This window comes from Mus caroli, chromosome 12 (assembly GCF_900094665.2).
Source record: "Mus caroli chromosome 12, CAROLI_EIJ_v1.1, whole genome shotgun sequence".
Taxonomy (NCBI): domain Eukaryota; kingdom Metazoa; phylum Chordata; class Mammalia; order Rodentia; family Muridae; genus Mus; species Mus caroli.
In genome coordinates this window covers 13745107-13764178 of record NC_034581.1, presented here as the reverse complement: position 1 = coordinate 13764178, position 19072 = coordinate 13745107, and the positions used below count along the sequence as shown (strand labels likewise).

Below are 19072 nucleotides of genomic sequence, written 5' to 3'. Positions count from 1 at the left end.
AGCTTAGCTTTTAACCTGTAACCCCGGCAGTGTCGGGTATTTCACCACAAGGTGATTTACTTCATAACTAAGAAAAATGAAAAAGTCCCAACTAGACATATGACCCTTGCTTGAGTTGGCTCCACAGGAGGAAGACATTTCTATTTTATGAAAAAGGTCTTTACGGCTTTGTTTGAGTAATAGCCTCACTGTCATCCAGGCTAGTGTTGACTTCCTGGGCTTAAGTGATCCTCCTCTGTTAGTCTCCGGAGTAGTTAATGTCATCGGATAGGTCTTTTCTTTAATCTGAATTACTTTTTACTTTTTTTAGCTTTGGGAGGTTGGTTGTTTGTAGACAGAGTTTCTCTGTGTGGCCCTGGCTGTCCTGGAACTCAATCCTGTACAGCAGGCTGGCCTCCAACTCAAGAGATCTGCCTGCCTCTGCCTCCCAAAATGGGATTAAAGGCGTGCGCCACCATGCCTACCTTATTTTTTGGCTTTTTGAGACAAAGACTTTTATAGCCAAGATCAGCTTGCACTCACTGTATAGACAAGGCTAGCCTTCAGCTTCTAATTCTCTAACATCTATGAGGATGGTATGGTCTACCATCCTCAGCTTGAGTCCTTGTTTTTAAAAATTGCATTTCAAATATTTAGGCACGAAGTGTCCTAATGTTCATAATTTACTTTCAAATGGCTCAGAAAACCTTTTAGAAAATGACATTTTTATTTTAAAAAGGAATGTGTGGGATGCTATCACTGAACTGTTTTCAACATGTCTAAAGATGTAATTTTCTTAAATACATTAAAAGCTAAAGATTGATTAATTAATTGGTTTGACTGACTATCTGATTGTCTCACAGATTTAGACACCACTAGGGACCAAACCTAGGTCCCACAATGTTAGGCAGGTCTCTATTTTTAATTAGATATATTTGTATGTCTCTCTATAGGTATGAGTCTGTGGGTGCATGTGCCCAAAGGGCAAGATGATCTCAGATCCCCAGAGGTCAAGTCATAGGCTGTTGTGAGCTGCTCTACCTGGGTGGTGGACACCAAATTCAGGTCCTCTATAAGAGCAACAGTACACTTGTAACTGCTGAGTCATCTCTCCAGACCCCAGAAAATCTTTCTTGAAATAAAAAACAGTTCAGTGGGTAAGGGGACTTGCTGCCAAGCCTGACCATCTGAGATCAATGACTCACACAGAAGAACGGAACCAACTACAGTAAGTTGTCTTCTTATCTCTCTATAGGCACAGTGGCAAGTGTGGAATGCACACAAACTGAAACTGTGAACAAATGAAACATATTTGTTTCAGTGTGAACACGCACTAACCTCTATTGTTCCTGTGGCGAACAAGCCATGCACTGCATTTATGTCACAAACATTGTTCTCCCTAAACAGCAACGCAAACACAGGAGAAAGTATTAGGGAGCATCGAGCTCAGGGGAAGAGAGAGGCACTCAATGAAGGCTCTAAGTCTGTAGCGCATCCAAAGCCTGTGGACAGAAATATGCAGACTCTCATCCACAAATGAAATGCACCGAGGCATGGGTGAGTAACAGCATGGCTCACAGTCACCAGAGCCCCGATACCCAGGGGGACACTACCTGCTAGATGCCAGACAAGAGAGGCCCTCCTTCTGAAATACTATCCCACCATGAGAAGAAAGGTCCTTCTATTTTCTTCCAAGGCAAGGCAGCTTTCTTAAGGACACAGGCCATCACTATGGCAACCTCAAGACCTGGATGGGCAAACAAAACCTCATTTTCTTACTCGCTGGAGTGAATTTTGACCTTCCTCAATGGGTTACTGTGAGGATTAAATCACAGAACAAAATGCTCCAGAGTATAAAGGATATGTAATAAATAACAGAGGTTATGAACAGGAAATTAAGCAGCTGAAGAGCAGGTAATTTTTCATTACATAATAATGTATTTCTTAAAAGTTTAAGTTTCTGTATAAAAAGACTTGTAATTTAATCCCAGCACTCAGGAGGCAGAGCTGGGTGGAAGTTACAAGTTTTTAAACAAAAGTATTTTAAACCAGGAGAGAAGCAAACCATTTTTCCAGCTCGTGATTTTTACCACTCCATGTTCTTTCAGAAAGCTCTCATAGAGATAAGGCATAGGTAGTAAGCTCTGCATGTACAGATGGGCAGCAGTCCAGCTTCCACACCTGCCTAGCTGCAGGGCCCTGGGCAAGCCGCCTACCCCAGTGCAGCTGCCCTCTGTGAACGGAGACAGGGCGGGCCCTACCAGACCCTGCTGTCACTGTTAGCTGATACAGGTAGAGGGCTGCATGACACTCGGCATGGGGAGTGTGTCCACTCTTCTGCACATCTGCTACTCATCATTATAAGGAGGTAGACAGTAGGGTCACTCCTAAAGAATGTCTTTTTGAATAAAAGTGTAACTGAGCATGGTGGCAATGTCTGCCATCTCAGCTCTGTGGAGAGGGAGACAGGAGGATTGCCACAAGATGGTGGCCAGTCGATCTATATTAAATGCCAGACCACACAGGGTACATGGAAACACTGTCTCAAAAGGAAACAGAAAGCAAAATAAATGCAAAAGAGTGAGTATAAAACAATAAAATTACCAAAAAACTTTTTTAAAGGAAAAGGTAGCTTAGAATATGTAGCAAAAGAAAAAAAAAAGCAACTAAAAATTTAAATATCTACTAATCAAGAATAAAATGTTAAAGATTTCCGCAAATTGAGTGTGACAGTGCGTAACTTTAAGCCCAGCACTTGAGAGGGAGACTCAGACAGATCTCTTGGCATTCAAGACCAAGCTAGTTTACATAGTGAGTTATATAGGACAGCCAGAGCTATAAGGTAACAGACCCTGTCTTAAAAAAGGAATTCACAAAAAAAAAGAGTAACACAAAACAAATCATGGATGGAAACAGTAATAAAAGTGAAAATAATAAACTGAGTTTTTAAAAGTTTTTAGAAGTTTTGTTGTTGCAGTTTTAAGACAGGGTCTCTGTATAAAATCCTGGCTGGCCTGGTCTCTCTCTATAGCCCCAGCTGGCCTGAAACTTGCTATGTAGACCAGGTTGGTCTTGAACTCAAAAGATCCACCCAATTTTGCCTCCTTTGTGCTAGAATCAAATTACAAGTCTTTTTATATAAGAACTTAAACTTTTAAGAAATCATAGGGTCAGGTGGTAGTGGTCTTAGGAAAAGGAAAGAAACGGAACAACACCTTCAGCTCTGATTAAGAGCATAGTTAATGATATGCTTTTAAATGATGACCCAGGATGCTGGTTTAATGCAATTAGGTCATTTGATAACAACACGAGCCTCTGGCTCCATCTCATGGGGAAAATTCGTGCAGCAATAGAACTGGAGTACTCACGCAGCATCCGTCTGGAGAGGATTCAGGTACCGCCCTTGTTCTAAGTTTAATCTATAAACTTCAGAGCTGCAAAGGACAAAGGATCTCGTGAACTACAAGCATTTCCTGTGACTAAGTATAAACTTCAGAAGCTCACGACAGCACTCACTCACAGGCATACACTATGCTCAGAATTTGCCACATCTTGGTGGTTAAGATCTGAGATTCTTACAGGAACCCAAGTTCAGTTCTCAGCACCTCTCAGACTGCTCACAACCATCTGTAACCCCAGCTCCAAGGGATCTCCTTGCACAGTCCAGCAGTGGCGTCACTGGCCTGCACTGCCATGCTGAGGATCGTAACTCAGGTCCTCATGCTTGCAGACAAAGAATTTGAGCATTGAGCCACATTCCCAGCCCTCTAAGTAAGTTTTAACCCAACTCTACAACTACATATGCCATTAGTGACAAAATGGTCCACAGAGAACTTAATCATTGATACTAAACAAGACAAAAAAATTATAATTCCACCTATCGGGCTGGAGAGATGGCTCAGCAGTTAAGAGCACTGACTGCTCTTCCAAAGATCCTGAGTTCAATTCCCAGCAACCACATGGTGGCTCACAACCATCTGCAATGGGATCGGATGCCCTCATATATGAGTATAGTGTACTCATATAAAATAAACAAATAATTCTTTAAAAAAAAAAAGAAACTACATATCAACACATAGGCTATTATATATATGTACATATGTGTGTGTGTATATATATATTTATATATATATAGTGTTAATCTCTTTTTCTAAGATTGATTCCCTTTCACAGTAATGACACATCACTTTCTCTATTAAGGACACTTAAGTAGATAAAGTCTACAAGCAATCTAAGAAGAGAAGCCAGCTACCTGTGTAAGAGGTGGAAAAGAGAAAGCAAAAATAATCTGATCAGTACCTTGCCCCTACGAAGTACAAGTCACAGGATGGATAGTGGTAAGAGAAGTCTCGGCCGAACTTGGGAATTCTGGTTTTGTAGTAAAAGCCTGATTGTGAGTGAAATTCAATATATCTGTCATTATGTAAGAAGACAATCTGAAAAGGAAAAAAAAAAAAATCAAGGTTTGTTTGTTTAACTTTCATCATCACTAAAACAACCCAAGCAAGAAGAACTCTCATCTCTCCCCCTGCTCACTCTGTACAAATATAAAGATGTGTGTGCACATGTGCACATTTGACAGAGGTGTGCATGAAAAGCTAACATAGCATTTAAATGCATATCTATCAATACTAGAAAAAGTAAGTTATAAAAATCACCATACCAAAATCCTAGATAAACAGCTTCGACAGCTAAAAAGACAATCTGTGCCTCATAGTTGGAGGAACTGAAGCCAGAAGGGAAGCCACGTTAGCTACCAAATTCAACTTTGTTTAGGATGCATGTGACATTAAATTGTTTGTTGAAATCCTTTTAACTGGTGAATACTTAAGGGTTCCATGTACTTCCCATCATTCATTTCCATTTGAAATTGAGAAAGGGCTTCCCTAAGAATTGAAAACTACTGAAGATGACCATGAAAAGTTAAAGATGGACTGGTGGTATTAGGAAAAGAAGTCTATTCAGTTGTGCTCAGACCTGCACCACAGCACGCTACAACCTCTCGATGAATTACAAGAACTGAACAAACTGTTGGCTTCCTTATCTTGTATAAATAAGGAGACGAAGGCAAACATGCCTAGGCTAACATCAGTAATCAGAACCACAGATCGAGACCATAAGGTACCTAACAAAGGGTGACTGCTACCAGTCCCTTAGAATAAAGGTGAGGCCTGGAGACACTGACAACCAACTTGACGTTAGGGTGAGCAAAAGTTCACTCCCAGTGTTTTCTTTTCTTTTTTTAAAGATACTGTACATCATACATGTACTTGGCCAAAAAGTGACAGGAAATGATATATTACCTATTATTTCACAGTGATTTTTTTAATGCTGGGAATTATCATAAAAATATTTACTACAAAAATAAGTTCCAGAGCCGGAGAGACAGTTCAGCAGTTAAGAGCACTTGCTGTTCTTTCAGAGAACCTAGGATCAGATCAGCAGCTCACAATCCCCTGGGGATCTGATGCCCCCTCTGGCCTCCAAGGGCAACTGCACATGCACAGCGTTCACTGTCAAAGACACACACATGCATATAAATAAAAATAAAAAATAAATGTGCTATAAAACATACCTTTGAATAGTCATCTGATAAAATCTCAAAGGTGACAACTGAAAAATAGGAAAAAAAACCCACAATTATCAACCAGTGTTCAAACAAAACCACAAACTTCAGGTGAGGATTCTAATTGTTTTTGTTTTAAATGTATTCACCATTGCTGAAGAGGGCATCAGACAGATGGTTTTGTGCACCCATGTGGTTGCTGGGAATTGAACTCAGGACCACTGGAAGAGCAATCAGTGCTCTTAATCACCAAGTCAGATCCCCAGCCCTCTTAACTGGTTCTAACTGGTGAATAATTATATACAATTGCTGTGTTTGTCCTACCTCTCCATGCAACAGGAAGAACATTCCCACTAATACTAGATGGAAAGTTATTACATCTAGATTTTTTTTTTTACAGAACTAAAGTAAATTTAGGATGATCCTAAAAATTTTTGCCATAGTTTTGCTGAGATGTTCTTAGTAGTTTTTAAGATTTTCAAATATAATCTAAACAGCAGCCTTTAAAATGGGGCCCAGGCAGGGTGTTCCTGTGGTGGTGCAGGGCTTTACTCCTAGCACTTGGGAGAGAGAAAGGAAGACCTCTGCGAGTCTGAGGCCAGTCTGGTCTAGATAATGAGTTCTGAACCTGCCATGACTGCAAAGAGAAATCCTGTCTCAAACAAAAAGAAAGAAAGGAAGGAAGGAAGGAAGGAAGGAAGGAAGGAAGGAAGGAAGGAAGGAAGGAAAAAAGAAAGAAAGAAAGAAAGAAAGAAAGAAAGAAAGAAAGAAAGAAAGAAAGAAGAAAGAGAGAGAGAGAGAAGGCAACAGTAACTCTTCGCCTATACCAAGTTTACCTCTACACAAAAGCATTGTAAAAGATCTGCTATTACTAGCATACAAAGTTGCTATGTTCTCTAGCAGCAAGGGTGAGACTAGGAGGGTATGCTGGCAATTCTACACAGCACTGTATCCCATTTACTTCTCTCCCATTGTTCCTAAAACTCTGGGGTAACTGGTAATAGCTGATCCTTGCCATTTTAACTTGCTGTCTATATTAGACAGAATTCTGGAAATGACCCCTGTGACCTTTACAGGGCACCAGGCCCCTGCTGTGAGTAGATGCACTGCTCCCTGAGATTCCATTATACAGTATGACCAAGGGGAAGATCTGTTTAATCACATGAATCTCTTAAAAGAAGAGGTCTCTCGGGGCTGGAGATAGGACTCGGTGGTTAAAAGCATTTGTTGTTCTTCCAGAACACCCAGGTTCGAGCTAGTCCCAGCACCCACATGGACCACATCTGTAACTCCAGTCTATATGGATCAGATGCCCTCTTCTGGCCTACTGTGGTATCAGGCACGTGCATAGTGTACAGATATGCAGGCAAATAAATCCATACACATAAGATTAAAAAAAAAATGCTGGCAGCCTTATAAAAAAGCAAATGGAGTCCAGCTGAGACCCAGCAAGAAGGGAGACACTACCTTCCAGTCCCATAGCCATAACCTTTGTGAGGCTAGAAGCCTACTCTAGACCAGCCTTAAAGGTAAGAGCCCACCTGGCTGACCCCCTGAGAGCAGCCCTGTGCGCAGCCCAGAGCATGGCCAGTGCAGGTTGCAGTCTATTAAGTGCAGCATCATATTAAACTACTTAATCTACAGCAACCAAATCATACCACACAACTCACTCCCATTTTAAAGAGCAGTACAATAGACAATTATGAAAAGCTATTTATGAGCTCAGAGTTGGCATCTTACCTTCAGAATCCAAGCACCTTTCAAACTTCAGGGATAACTGATATGTGTCATAACACCGGACCCGAGGCTTATATGTTCCTATAAAAAAAATTAGCATGATGCAAAACCAAAGTTGCATAGCCACACCTTATACAACTGCTTTGTGTTCTTTCTGTCCTGAGGTAAGATAATTATCCCCAAATCAAAGAACCACAGAGAATGAATTAAAAATACCTTAGAAGATTCACAGTAATCCAGTGAAGAAGACAGAAACAATCAAACAGCTTGACAAGACAAAAAAGATGCTTAATATTTGTGTCAGTCAACTTCCCTGATAATGTCCAATACATGTAAGGCACGTGACAGAAATTCACCTTGAAACTGTATTTCATTTTACAACACTGGGACTACAGAAAACCAGCTACAAGCATAACAGCTACAGGAAGAATGTCACTGCACCTTGTGTCACACATGGCCAAAGATTAAAAGCAAACAGGCAGCCGGGCGTGGTGGCGCACGCCTTTAATCCCAGCACTTGGGAGGCAGAGGCAGGCGGATTTCTGAGTTCGAGGCCAGCCTGGTCTACAAAGTGAGTGCCAGGACAGCCAGGGCTACACAGAGAAACCCTGTCTCGAAAAACCAAAAAAAAAAAAAAAAAAAAAAAAAGCAAACAGGCTCCACTGATAGGGCCCTGCTTAAATAAACGGTGGTAACCCCCACCAGGAAACATGGTGCACACAAGGATGAGCAGAGCTGTAGCACCAATAACAGACTCCCAATGTGTGCTGTGCAGTTGGTTCTCTTTCCACCATGTGGAGTCCAGGGATCGAACTCAGGCTCCTCAGCCAGCACCCTTACTGGCTGAGCCACCTCAGCAGCTCCCAAATAATAACAGAAGTGAGTTCGAAGACTGCAACACAGTGCATATGATCCCAATTCTGTGAAGCTAAAGGCAGCGGCATAGAGATGGTGAGTAGAGAAAGTGTAGACACAGCAACTGTCTGGGGATGCTCACATCTTATGCCACATTCTTCTATAATGTTTGCATGCCATATAAATGTACCATGCTTACCACTAACCGGTGAAAGATCATTTTTTAAAAAACCAAATGACATTATAAAAAACCAACCAAAAGGAAATAGTTTTCCTAGCATGAATCAAAACCCAGGATTTCATTTTAAAAAAGTAAAGTTTAAAAACCTAAAAATTCTCCCTAGCATGGTAATGCATGCCTATAACCCCAGCACTAGAAGGTTGAGGCAGACGGCACATGAGCTCAGGCTAGAGAAGGGCATCCTGCTTCCCAAAGCAACCGGACAGCAAGTCCTCCCAGAGCAGAAAAGCATGCAGACTTTTAGTCACCGCTGGATGATACTGTTTGATGGGCCTTAGGAAAAACTACTAAGATATACAGGTCCTTTGCTTTGAATTCCAGTTTCTTTTTCCATTTATTTCTGCATTGTCCACAAGGTTCACTTGCATTATCTTGATTCTTGGGAAAAAGAAATGTGGCAAAAACATACATTTGGATAGTATCAGTGTCTGTTTCTATTTCCATCCCTGTGTATCAGTAAAGTCTAACGAGGTCACTGAGGACAGATTTGCTGCTGAGACGGTGCTCGTTCACTAAAGCACTTGCATGGCACTCTCAAAGCACAGGGTTTGGTCCCCAGCACTGAAGAGGAGGAAAGGAGCACGTGTGAATCTGGCCTGACTCTAAACTGAATGCTTCCAAAAGAAGCCAAGAGGCTGCTTAGCGCTGTGACCGATCACAGCTTGCACATGCCCTGGTCTGATTCCTGTGGATAGTAAATGTCCTATCTTGACTGAAACATCTCCAGGAACAAATTTTATCCAACTTATTTTTAGCCACAAGTCCTAGAGCAGTGACAAAGATGGAGGCAGTGGCAGAAGCCAGAGATGAAAGGCCTAGCTCTACCACCCTAAGCAGACAGCAGTGGATCCCTAAATCCACTTCTATCTCCAAGGAAAGGGCCAGAGTGGAGGTAAACAAGAGGACCCTACACCCAACCACACTGTCCCATAACAGTCACTAGCTGTACAGAGATATTTAAATTAAAAGCAATTACAATCAAAAGTTCGGTTCTGAGACTATCAATGTTTATATATTATTGATGAAAAGTCTCTTTAAGTTAAAAGTAAACCTAGCTGGTGGTGGTGGTGCATGCCTTTAATCCCAGCACTCGGGAGGCAGAGGCTGGTAAATCACTGAATTTGGGGCCAGCCTGGTCTATAGAGCGGGTTCCTGGACAGCCAGGGTACACAGAGAAACCCTGCTTCGAAAAAACAAAAATCAACAATAAAAAAGTAAAACGAGGATTCTAAGAAAGCAATTAATGTTGTCAGGAGCAGAGAATGAGTCCATAAAAGAAAGTGTAATTTAACATTAAGCCTCTCTTGCTAGGCATGGTGATACATTTTTTAATCTCAGCACTTGGGAGGCAACTGCATCTCTGTGAGTTTGAGGCCAATCTGTTCTAGGACAGCCAGGTCTAGGACAGCCAGAGCTGCATAGTGTAAACCTGTTTACATCAAATAGTAACAAAACCCTCCCACTTGACCTACCCCAAAGAGCACTGGGCCCATCTTTCAGTATCTCTGGATCTAGAAGACCTGAATTAAAGGTCTAAGTTCCTTCCAGCTCTCAGTAACTATGTCCAAACATCTCAGGTCTTCTCAACTCTCTTTCTCAAAATAAACACAGAGGCTGAAGGTCTCGCTGTTAAGAGACTGGCTGCTCTTCCAAAGGACCAGGGTTTGGTTCCCAGCACCCACATGATGCCTACAACTGTATGTAAGTCCAGTTCCTGGGATCCAAAGCTCTTTTGGCTTTCTGGGCATAAGGCACACACACATTAAACTTACATGCTACTGCTATATATAAAATAAAAACAACAAATAAAAATAATAAACCCTAAAACAAACCCAACCCACAGGGTTACAGATATGGACAGTATTGGTACTGAGCCAGCCATCAATACAGCACAAAGGGATTGGCTGGGTATACATGAAGCCATTAAAATGGAATGGGCAAAACCTGGAATGGATGCACATGCCTGCAATCTCAGCACCTGGACGTGGAGGCAGGAAGACTGTGAGGCCAGTCTAGGATATATAATGAGGGCAAAAGTTAAAAATAAAATGAAAAAGCTGTTATCTGTGACCTACTCCGAAAATTCATTTTAAAAAGATATGGATTAATAAATAAACACAGTCAACTATTCAGTGCAGAATCTAGGTCACAGATAAATGAGTTCTCATTAAACTCTTCTGAGTATTTCTTATGTCTGAAAAGGTATATAATGAAACACTGAGGTAAACAAAGGGGTGACCTTTTCCTACTAGAGCACTTCCTGTTAGGAACACAGATGAATCGGAACCACCGAGATGATGCTTACCAGTTGCTAAAATATACTGTCCATCTTTTGACACCTTGATAGTAGTACACACAGTAGGCATTTCGAAGTCCTGAATAAGTTCAATTCTCCTACGAACATCTGCCAAGAGAGAAGGGGGAAGGATGGAAACTTGTTCCACACGTGCATCAGGGAAGGAGCACAGGGCACTCGGGACAGGCACAGCTACCGCAGGCAGCAGGATTCAATCCAATGGCTCCCAGCCCTGAGAACGACCCCAGCAGCCCACCCAGCTTTCTGCTTCGCTCCTACCAGGTAATAGTTTGGATCTGAAACCCCCAGGGACCCAACTGTCCAAAGGTCTGGCCCCTAGGCTCATGTTTTAACTGGGAGGTAGTAAAACTTTTGGGGGAGGCATAGTGAGGTCTTAGTCACTGAAGTCACGCCCTCAAAGGAGACTAACTATAGGATATTCACTGGCTCCAGCTCCTCTTGTTTCCTAGATTTTAAACAGTGAACAGCCCCTTCCACGAGTTCCCACCACCACGTGCTGCCTCACCACAGGCCTGAAAGCAACAAAACAACTTGTACAGACAAAAACCTCCAAAACCATGAAGCAAAACAAAGCGTTCCTCCTTTGAGTTACCTCAGGTATTCTGCTACCGTAATGGAAAACTGACTTTTTTCCTCATGCTTTAAAAAGAAAGAACATCTTCCATAACTGAAAAGAAAAAGTCCACAATGATAATCAGAAAGAGTTTAAAGACCTCAGTCAAGGAGGAACACTAACACATCATCAGTCACTGCTGCAACAAAATACAGCGTTTCCACTAAACATATCTAGGCATAGCCTCCAAAATCTTAGGCTTATCAAAGAAATTAGCATAGAGCTGATGCTTGCCTGTTAGCTCTGCCTCTCTGTGGCCAAGGGGGCCCAGGCTAGAGGAAGACCTAGTGCAGCCTCTGTGGACCACAGCACTAAGACCTACTCTCAAAAAACTCTATTTTTTTCTACCAGGGTTAAGAATTCTGACTTGAGCTGGGCGTGGTGGCGCACGCCTTTAATCCCAGCACTCGGGAGGCAGAGGCAGGCAGATTTCTGAGTTCGAGGCCAGCCTGGTCTATAAAGTGAGTTCCAGGACAGCCAGGGCTATACAGAGAAACCCTGTCTCGGAAAACCAAAAAAAAAAAAAAGAATTCTGACTGGTCACTACTGTGAACACAGCTTATCTATGACATATTTATGCCTTGCGTATAAAGCCCAGATATTAAGATTAGAGGAAGGCCTGTGGGTGTGCCTTAGTGCTAAATAGCACGCTTAGCATGTGTGAGGCCCTGGGTGCAATCCCTGGCATCACAAGGAACAAAAAAAAAAATCAAATACTGAACAAGTTGAATTGCTAGACACCTATTAGTCCTGCGCAGGCCAGAAAACAGTTTCTTCCCATAAATAACCTGAATCCATTTTGTTACACGTGAGCACCCTGGAAGGGGAGCAGATAAAGTCCCAGTCTGTAAGCTCCGGGCAGCATTTGTTTCCTCCAAGTTAAAAATCTCACTTCCTACCCGACTTTAGTACTATACAGAGCCCGTTTTTCCCAAGAAGTTTGCCAAAAGATCTCAATCTCATGCTGAAACCCTCCTAGCTCTCCATTTTTTGAGATTCGGCTAAAATCTGAAATCTTCAGGAAGGTAAGCCTCCTTTCGTGGCAACCTGAGCTGGAAAATGTTTAATGGGAATAAACTGTGAGTTATAAATGGGTCTCATTGTGTACATCCAGACATTTTACACACAAAGTTCTTCTGTTTAGAGAAAATTTTTACTGTCTGTCTATTGCAAAACACAGAGATTCAACTAACAGATAAAACTTCTGACACATTAGGAACAAAGCAGTTACAGAACTGTTTTGAACGACAGTCCTCCTTGGGCCACTTTGCTGAGTGTGGCAGTTCTGCAAGAGTCTGACCACTTTCACTTGAGCCATGTCTCAGGGCTGTTGGCAACTGAGGAATTTGACAAAGGAGGTCATAGAAGGGCAGGCCTGTTTTCTGCCTGCTACCAAAACAGTGGGCTTCCCACCTCTGGGCTCCTCTGTGAAACAATAGACTTAGTATACAGGCCTCATCCAAGCCATGCTGAAGCCATCCCAAGGGACTCAAGGGGCAACTGGGATAAACATGCTGAAATTCCTGCCATCTTGCCAGTCATGCGTCCTGAAGTTTGTGTCTCTAACCCAGGAGCCTCGCTGCCATCCATAAGAGAGGGAGAGGCTACCTTGTTAACCTGAAAGGGAGACACCACACCACCAGGAGAACAGTGGCCAACAATGTCAAAGAGAGAAGGCAAAAAGCTTATTTCCCACAGCCCACACCTGAGAGCCAGAGAACTGAGGGCACTGCCCACAGGCAGATGACAAGCTGGAACACCCTGCATACTCACCGACATTCTTCTTCTGCAGTGCTCTCTTCTTCCTGTCAGAAAGCCACTACGAGAAAGCAGACAGTGTGCTTTAAAACACACCTAAATTATCTTCCACATGCAAAATAATGTTCCTTTGAGAAAATGTATGCTTACAGGAAATAATAAAATGAAAAGTAGGACTATCCTATAATCTTAACTCCATGATAACATATATTCTGGATTTTCACTTTTTTTTTAAATGTATGAAAGTGCTCTGTCTGCATGTATGCCTGCATACCAGAAGAGGGCATCAGATCCCAGAATAAAATATTTCGACCCACCATGTGGTTGCTGGGAATTGAACTCAGGATCTCTGGAAGAAGAGAAAGTGCTCTTAACCACTTCCCAGCTTTTTTTTTTTTTAAAGACTAATTTATTTTATATATGTAAGCACATTGTTGTTGTCTTCAGACACACCAGAAGCATCAGATCTTATCAGAGACTGTTTCGAGCCACCATGTGGTTGCTAGGAATTGAACTCAGGACCTCTGGAAGAGCAGTCAGTACTCTAAGTGCTGAGCCATCTCTCCAGCCCTCATATTCTGGACTTTCTAAAAAATATATTTACATATACTAAACAATTTTAAAGCATCTGTTTTACAAAGAATTATAAAAGCATAAAATTAATCAATCTAAGCTAAGATAATGCAAACTCTTGAAATGATGGGTTTTAATTTCTATATGGAGTGAGTGCCCCCAATGTGTGTGCATATTCCTATGTTAAGATAGTCACACAACGTAAGCTCTGTCGCCCAGGCTGAACACAAGCTCACAAATGTCCTGTCTCAGCACCCTAAGCACTGGGATTATAAATGTGTCTCTTTGCCAGCCAAATGTATTTCTTACAAAGAATAGGAACAGACCTATGACTGGCCTAATAGACAACCCTGGATAAGAAGTGGTTTTTACCAGCACATTCACTGGAAGCTGATTTTCTTCTACAGGCAGCAGTTGAATGAACAGCAACCAAAGCACTTGTCAGTTACCGTGACACTGAGTGGCTGGGTCTCTACCGGGACAATTTTGCTTCCCAGATGGCTTATGGCAAGTCTTTACATTTTAGTCTGTCATCACAATTGGATCTTGTAGGTATGGACCAGGGATGCTGGCAAACATTATATAACACAACACTAGCAACAAGACTTGTCCAGCTTAAAACGTCAATAAATTTGAGGTTAAATGCCCCCCAATAGAAAAAAAAAATCCTTTCTAAAAGGGAAAAGTCAATGTACTATTCTTACTAGTCATGGCAAAATAATCTCTAAACATGTGAACTCACCTCCCTAGACCCTAAGTATACACCAAGGCAGTCTGCATTTGGAACAGGATGATACTTTAAACAAACTAAGGGTGAGCCACAGTCGTCCTCCTCTCTGCAGTCTGTGACTGTATTGCTCTGACTGTTTTCAGGCAATAATGTTTTTAATTAAAGCACGTGAGAGTAGTTTCTAAACAGTCAGCACGTTCTTACACGTGAACCCAATACAGGCAAAACAACAGTCTTGTCTTAGGGTTTTATGCTGTGATAAAATACCATGACCAAACGCATCTTGGAAAGAGTTTATTTCAGCCACACTTCTACATCACGGTCCATCACTGAAGAAACTCAAGACAGAAACTCAAACAGGGCAAGAACCTGGAGGCAGGTGTTTATGCAAAAGCCATGAAGCAGTACTGTTTACTGGCTCGCTGGTCCTGCTTTCTTATAGAACCCAGAGCCATAGCCCAGGAATGGCACCACCCACCATGGGCTGAGCCCTTCCCCATCAATCATTAAGAAAGTGCCCTACAGCTAGCTCTTATGGGGTATTTTCTCAATTGAGATTCCCCCCTTCCAGTTAACTCTAGCTTGTGTCAAGTTGACATAAAACCAGCCACCACGGTCAGCCGGTGGTAAGTTAGAGATACAAGCTCCCAGGGCGATGAGAGGAGCGGCGTCGGCGAGGGGGCGAGAACTCACCTCGGGAAGAGACTTGCCGCAGCTGAGGCTGTAAATCTTCACTTCGTTGAGGCTGGAGACCTGCATCGCAGCGCGGAGCAGCCGGAGCCCGGCACGCAGTCACAGAACGCCGGCCCACCCGAATTCTCCAGCATCCAAACCCTAGGAGAACCGGCACAATGTGCGAGAACTGGCGCGAGCTGATGACGCACTTCCTGGCTCCGGAAGTGCGCGCTCCCTAGGCTGCCCCAGGGCGGAGGCACTAGAGGCGAGCAGAGCGGGTCCGGAGAGACACGCAGTCGCTCTGGGGTTGGAAAAAGCGAAAATGAAAAGAAAAATCGTACGAGAAAGCATGAGATGGGGAAGTGAGTTTGAACCTGATATCGTTTGAGACTAGAATGTGACAGTTATAACCACTTACCGTTTTTAGGAAGTTCGTAAATTGTACTGCTCTTTCAGGACAGGCTGTCTCTGTTGTTCACATCAGAGGACTTGGGATGACTTTCTAACAGCAGAGGACCCTCGCCTTCTTTCTCTATATCCTCTTCCAAACACATTATGAAAAGACGAGTCTGGGAAAGAGAGAATGGTTAAGTAATGCTTTCTCCAAAGTCATGTGAAACCACTATCAAACCCTGGCTCCAGTCGACTCTTTGGTAGGCACTTAAACGCTCTCATAGTCAGGGTCCCCTCAAGCCCTCTCGGCAACTATGGTCGGGTGCTTTCATCTTCATTTGCCCCTGGGCCGTGGCTCACTAGTTCCTGCTGGCTGTACTCTCGTGGAAGCCTTTTCTTTCTGAGCAAAGCGATCTGCTACAGAACTTTTCTGTGCTGTTTCTCTATCAAAGTAGTGTTGGCACAGTCCCTGGACTCCCAGTTCTTAAGATAGTGCCATGTAGACACCATTCAGACCACCTTGTGCTGAGTTGCAGGTCCCTGTCAGCCCCTTATAGTTCAAACAGCTGCTTCAACTCCTTTCTGGGACGACTGATCTTTCCTCTGGGATCACCCATAGATGTGCTCAAGAATTTTTGACTTAGGTGATTGAGACAGTACCTTCTTGTGCTCGTATTCTTCCAAATTAGACTGAGGAATTGCCAATTCCCAAGCGAGGCACAGTGACCCCCACCTAAAATTCTAGTGTCTAAAAGACTGAGACTGGAGAATTACCAAGGCCTGGATTACAGTCTCAACAAAAATAAATAAATAAATAAATAAATAAATGTATAAAGAGGTTAGAATCCCAAAACTTAGCATGTAATATCTCAACTCAATCAAAAGTTATTTTGTGTCTTCAAAACTAGAAAATTCTCTGGCCTGTAGACCTTAGTTGTGATCTACTTATCACCACAATTGCTTGTCAGCACCATGACTTCCTACATCTAAAACCAGCTTCCTTAATTCACTGTCCCATCATGCACTTTTTATTAGCTCAATGCTGTCTTCATAGTCACCTTGGCTAAATCTGTAGAGTAGCCCGTTTCTGCTTCTGGTTCCCATATTGAAGATCTAAACCTTGACATCTCTGTAGTATTAAAAAAGGAAGAATGAAAAGAGCTGGGCATGGTGGTGGTGTGCATCCAGTCTCAGCACTTCAGAGAAGGCAAAAGGATGAGGTGTTGAAGATAATACCTATATAGTGAATTCAAGGCCACCCTGGGCAGAAGGCTCAGTAGGTAAAGGTGCTTGCCACCATGCTTGATGACCTGAGTCCTTGGAACCCACATGACAGAAGTAGAGAACAGGCTTCTGCCAATTATTCTCCGGCCTCCATATACCCTCAGTGGCATGTTCATGTCCATAGACAAATAAATACATAAACATTTTAAAAGAAAAATGGAAGCAAGAACATTGGACAGTTTGTTGATGTGTTCTGTTTCTAATGTGGTTAAAGATCCTAGGCCATTTTGTTTCAGCTCAGTACTGTCTCCTGTAGCACCTAGATGTTTGAGCACTTGGTGTCGTATCTGAAGCTTTGCTGTGCTGGACTTCAGAATACCTCCCATACCCTTATACCCAAGTTCTACCTGTTTATCAAGACTCATCTGTTAGATACATTGCTCATTTTTCTGTTCTGTATGAATGTCATTAATAACAGATTTGGGGGTTTTTCTCTGACTGGTTTGTTTTTATGAGCAAAATGTGCAATTATTTAAAATATCCTGCAACTTTGATAGTATTGAACTAAGTGTAATGCTGTTGTTTCTAAAGTTGGCTTTTTTCTATGGTTTCTATGGAACTATAGTTCCCTTAAGATGGCAGTCCATTTGAAGTTAATGGAATTCATTTTATTTTGTTTTTATTATTTTAAATTGTGTGTGTGTGTATGTATTTGCACAGATGTGCAGGTATCTACATCTAAAGACATTGGATCCCATGGAGCTGAAGTTACAGGTGGTTGTCAGGGTGCTGGGGACCAAAGTTGTGTCCTCTGGAAGAGCAGTAAATGCTCTTAACCATTGAGCCATTTCTCCCAACTCCAAAAATTGTCCTTTTAAAAGAACCTACAAGTCTTTACTCATCCTAGGATGGGTCTACTTTTATGTATTTGTCACTAAATATTAAATAATATATTAGAACCTCTATATGTTGCCCAGCCTCAACAATCCACTAGGGACCTCAGCATCCTTGGATTTTTGGGTACTTTGAAGCAAACCTATGATTAGCATCAAGGATTGTAGTTCTCTGAGCACCTCCCTCATCCTCAGTCAGTGACATCGGTATGGTCCCTGCCTGAGCCAGTACAGGTGTGTAGGACCCTCTCAGTAAATACTTGTTGATAAGATGAAACCATTGGCTCTGGCTGCTGTAACAAAACACCTCAGACTGGGTAGCTTATAAACAACAGAAAATTCTCGGAATTCTGAAGGCAAGTAAGTCAAAGTTCAGGGTACCCTCAGCTCTGGTCAGGGCTGACTTCCTTCATGGGCATTTTCTCACTGCTAAGAAAGACACATGGTAGAAAAGACCTTGAGCTTCCTAAAACCTACTTTATAAGAACTCCAGTTACAGCCTAGCAGTGGTGGCACACGCCTTTAATTCTAGCATTTGGGAGGCAGTGGCAGTCAGGTCTCTATGAGTTTGAGGCCAGCCTGGTCTACATAGTGAGTTCCAGGACAGCCAGGGCTACTCAGAGAAACCCTGTCTTAAAAACAAACAAAACAACAACAACAAACCCACCAATCATATTTATAAGAACTCCACCCTTAACCCTATCATCCCCCACTATAGTTTGAATATGAACTGTTACACTCCCTAATATTGTTCATGTGTTGAACACTGATCCCCAGCTGATGGTAATATTGAGAAGTGATTGGATTATAACAACTCCAACTCGATCAACAGATACCTGAATAGGCTCTTAAGAGTTGGGGCCTGGGCTCAACAAGTAATAGCCCTTGTACCCAACCTGGTGATCTAATATTGATTCCCAGCACCCGTATAGTGAAGGAGAGAGATAGATAATTCTGGCAAGTTGTTCTGTGGCCCCCAAACACATGTGCACCCACCCCCATGCAAAGTAAATAATGTAAAGAATTTTTTAAAATTTTAAGTTGGGGCCAGCTTGGAGGAGTGGTTCACTGGGGGCATGCCTATGGAAGCTCTCTCCCCCTCTTTTTCCTCTTTCTCTACCTTCTTTTTCTCCTTTTTTTTTTTTTTTTTTTTTTTTAATCTCACTCTTCCTGACAGCTTGAGGCACATATCCCCTCCTGGGCTACATGTTCCTGCCACCATGGAGCCTCAAAGCCATGGGACCCACACCTCTGAGAATGAGAGCCAGTGTAAACCTGTCCTCTTTTCAAGTTGCTTTCTTAGGTGTTTAGTCACAGCTTCAGAAAGCTGACTGGCAACCACCCCATTCCTCAGACCCCTTCCTCTAATACCATTTCCCTTCCTCTAACCATCCCCTTGAGGATTTCAACATTCAAATCTGAGGGAAGAGATGCATACAGAACATAGCACTCTTTGCTGGGAATTTAGTTCAGTGGGTCAGTACTTGCCTGCAAGCTCAAGGCTGTGGGTGTGATCCC

General features: G+C 42.5%; 1 protein-coding gene across 1 annotated transcript in view; it reads right to left on the bottom strand.

The window, feature by feature from the left end:
- Positions 1–15230, bottom strand: part of Nol10 (nucleolar protein 10) — an 82380-nt gene extending 67150 nt beyond the window's left edge. Inside the window, exons 1-8 of the mRNA XM_021178984.2 lie at positions 15063–15230; positions 13082–13127; positions 10684–10782; positions 7286–7363; positions 5555–5592; positions 4279–4415; positions 3348–3413; positions 1318–1378 (exon numbers count right to left, since the gene is read on the bottom strand). Coding sequence (XP_021034643.1) covers positions 1318–1378; positions 3348–3413; positions 4279–4415; positions 5555–5592; positions 7286–7363; positions 10684–10782; positions 13082–13127; positions 15063–15128 — 591 coding nt within the window. The 5' untranslated portion in view covers positions 15129–15230. The remainder of the gene's footprint in view (positions 1–1317; positions 1379–3347; positions 3414–4278; positions 4416–5554; positions 5593–7285; positions 7364–10683; positions 10783–13081; positions 13128–15062) is intronic.
- Positions 15231–19072: the final 3842 nt, after the last annotated feature.